This window comes from Arachis duranensis, chromosome 7 (assembly GCF_000817695.3).
Source record: "Arachis duranensis cultivar V14167 chromosome 7, aradu.V14167.gnm2.J7QH, whole genome shotgun sequence".
Classification (NCBI taxonomy): Eukaryota; Viridiplantae; Streptophyta; class Magnoliopsida; order Fabales; family Fabaceae; genus Arachis; species Arachis duranensis.
In genome coordinates, this window is record NC_029778.3 from 7,677,893 (window position 1) to 7,681,734 (window position 3,842).

The following is a 3,842-nucleotide window of genomic DNA, read 5'->3' on the forward strand; positions in this document are numbered from 1 at the left end:
TATAAATTTTTATTTTACTAATAATCTCTTCCAAATACCACAGCACTAGCCAAGTATCATGCATCTATGGGCTGGTCAAACTATGAGCACCCTTAGTCACGAAAAACAGACCACAGATAATCATCAATATATCCACAGCCACTATTGTTTTTTAATTATTTATGTTGTTTTCAATTAATTAAAACTATTGCAAATGGTCCCTTTTTGATAAGGATGAGATGGAATTAGGGGGAATGAAAAATTAACAACCAAAGTCTTTGCATTTCTATGTTTATCTTTTTCCTTTTTTTTTCACTTTGTAGTTTTTAAAATTAAACGAAAAACAAGTTGTAATAATAAATAGTGAAAATAGTGACAGTTCGGAGTTTAATCCATATTTAACTTCTTTCTCACTTACTGTATTGGTTTGAAAAGGAACTAATTGAGTAATTATACATTAAAATTGATCATTAATATAAAATATAAAAAGTATATATTAAAAATAAATTAAATAATATATATTTAATTACAAGAATAGACTAACATTGTAAATATGTATAGAAGATTATTATAAATGGAACTGTCTATCTTATGTTCTTAAATAGATAGAAGAGAGAGGATTTTGTCATGTGTACAAAATCTTAGATCAAACTCTATCTAAGATAGAATATTATTTTTTATCCGTCCCGAAAATTATGGCTACTTTTTTTAGTAATAAATTATCATTACGTGTTATACATTATGGTTATGAATTGTTAGTGTATTTTTTACAATAATAATGTTAGAAAATTAAGAGGGTATCACTCAAAAATTAGTCAAATATTTTTAAGTAAATTTAAAATTTTTATGTAAATGATATATATGTTAAGTATTAGAATATTTCTTTTTTATATTAAATGAATATATTTTTATATATTTTATAAATTTTTTTATATACTAAAAATCGAAATTGTCGAAAGTAAAATTTCGTGATCTCTGTCTTCTAATTTTCCAACGTATCATTCAGAATGTTAATTTGAGGTGAGAAGCAATTAATATCAAATATAAATTAAAAATAAATAAAATTAATTAAATATAATTATAAATTAATTAAATTGTTTAGTTTTTGACTAATCACCTTTTGATTTCATATATTTTTCTTTTTTATAAAAATAAAAATATTTTTTTAAAAAATAAAAATTCATAAATCGAAGACTCAGAATTGTGGAAAAGTAAAAATTTAGGATCTGATTTAAAATTTGATGAATTTAAAATAAAATGATAAATATATCGGATCTTTGATGTTGTGAACAAAATCTGAGACTCGATTTTGTGGAGCTATTGATGTTGATCCGATCTTAGTGAATTTAAATTTATCCCTTGGATAGATTTATCCTCCAATTTAAGTCGATACCGACTTTCTGTTTGCAGCAAACTAAATGGGACCTTTTGATTTGTTCACAGTTATTTTCATTCTACATTTCTACACCCTTAAATAACACTCATAACTCCAATAACAATAGATAATATCACTGTTTCTTTAATATGAAAATTAAAAAGTGACAAATTATTTCCTCTATATAATATTTTTGTAAAAGAAAAATATGACTTATCAACTTATTATTTATTAATATCAATTATCTTCGTTTTTTACCCTTAAAAAAACCTTATTAATACGATTAACAATTTAACATGCAATGCATGCAGGCTCAATTAATGGAAAAGGCCAATTCAGCCTCTCGCTTTCTGGGGAAACAAAACTTGCCTGCATGCAGGGTTATTTTTGTTTGACTTGGGGACAATGACTTTTATGATGTGAAACTTTAAAACAATTCCAAATTAAAAAGGGTATATATTAATATATCATTATAGAATCGATGGTCCTCATTAGATATTTTCTTCGCCAAAGAGAGATAACGACCCAGGGGATGATGATGATGATGATGGCGGACTCATATCCGAGATTATACATGTAGTATAGCTAAATAGTATTTGATTGTATATTCCAATTTTTTGTGGTTTTATTGTATTTAAAATCAATTATTAAAATCAGTTATCAAATATTTGTGTATAAATATATATGTAGTTTAATTTATTTTTAATGTGGATTTGTATTTTAATATATATTTTATACTGATGACTAATTTTAATGGCTGATTTTAGTGTACATACACGTAGCATAATTCGATTACTAGATACCTAAAAATATAATTAATAGATGATATTTATATAATAATAAAAAAAAAAGTATTTTTACCGATGACGGAAGCGTCTGTAAAATGAATTTTAGAAATAATATAAAAATATTTATTATTTATGTTGATAGTTCATCAAGAGTCGGTAATTTCAATTTAATTTTTAAATTTTTTTGCATTGCTTTTACTCGTGTCATCAGTAATATTTATCGAAAAATTCCAACGAGATTCTTACACATTCATTTTTATCAGTAAAATTCATTACCGATGCTCTGGCCTGGCCATTAGTAAAGCTATCGATAAAAAGTATTTATCAAAAAGTTTAATTTATTTTAAATATATAAATGGTTAGATATTTAACATATGTTAAATATAAATTAAAAAGAATTTCCCACAAGTTATTATATTCTTAAATCAGTAATGCTTGTTGGCTTGCATGAAAATCCTTTTCGTATTTCCTACCCAAGAATGAAAGTATTGATCGGTGGAATATAATTCTGACACTTTCGTTCTGGATATTGATCGGTGGAATTATAAAAAGTTGAACTAAGCTGATGTTTCCAACCGTGACAAAATTTGAACGTCAATTCTATTTATAAAATATATACAAATTAATTTGATATTTATAAAAAAAATTGAGTTACTATTTTAATTTGTCAATGTTTTTGTGTAATTTTGTTAAAATAATTCAATTTTTTATGTCTATCAAATTAATAATTTACATTTTTCATAATTATTAGAAAGTCATCAACACTCAATTTTTTTAAGGGAAAAAAAATGTCAAAGTGACTATATTATTTGAGTACCCTGCAAACTTGAAAACAAACAGTTCAGACAATAAATGCTGCTCATTGTTTTCATAGCCTACAATTCTTTAACATACTCATCAGAATGCAAAGGAAAATGAGCAAGACATGCATGCATGGAGAAATTCTCAAAGTTTCTACTAGATAAGAAGAAGATTGGATTTTATTGCTCCAACTATAATGTTGAAAAGTCTTTCATCTATATCCTTCAATATTATGATGATAATAATAATAATAATCACCATAGCCTCCTCTCCCTCCTATATATAGAGAACACATTCCCACTAATTTTCTCATCCTTCACTACTAAACACATACTACAATAATAACTTGTTTGAATTGTAATACTGAAAAAATGGGTTCAAAAGTAGCAACACTCATGCTAGGCCTCTTGGCCATGGTTCTTCTTATCTCCGCAGAGGTGGCTCAAGTTTCTTCTAATAAAGGTTAGCTCTTTTGAATTTTTTCTTATGAACAATATAAAATTTAAATATATAATTATGATCTATTATTAGAAATATAATTATTTATATATATTTTTTATCGATTTAAATTTTTCTAAAAACAAAATATTTAGCCTACAAAACTCAAAAAGAATCTTATTATAATACATACAAATATTTATTAATAACTAGGGTGATAATTAAATTTGCTTACATGATTTGGTGACTTGTAGAAGAAATAATACATCATTTGATTAGTTCATGATGGTTCCAGTTAGAGACGTATTTTAATTATATCATTCATGTTATTAAGTTGTATAAAAAAATCAATCATCAAAATAATTACTCATATAATATATATATTAAAATATAAAAATATATATTAAAAATAAAATAAATTAAAAATATTTATATACACAAATATACGGTGATTAATTTTT

At 24.4% G+C, this 3,842-nt stretch overlaps 1 protein-coding gene across 1 annotated transcript in view; it reads left to right on the forward strand.

Moving 5' to 3' along the window:
- Window positions 1-3,167: 3,167 nt before the first annotated feature.
- Window positions 3,168-3,842, forward strand: part of LOC107496848 (glycine-rich protein) — a gene marked incomplete in the record, with an annotated part of 1,042 nt that continues 367 nt past the window's right edge. The window contains 1 exon segment of the mRNA XM_016118175.3: window positions 3,168-3,405. Within this exon segment, the coding sequence (XP_015973661.1) occupies window positions 3,315-3,405 (91 nt within the window).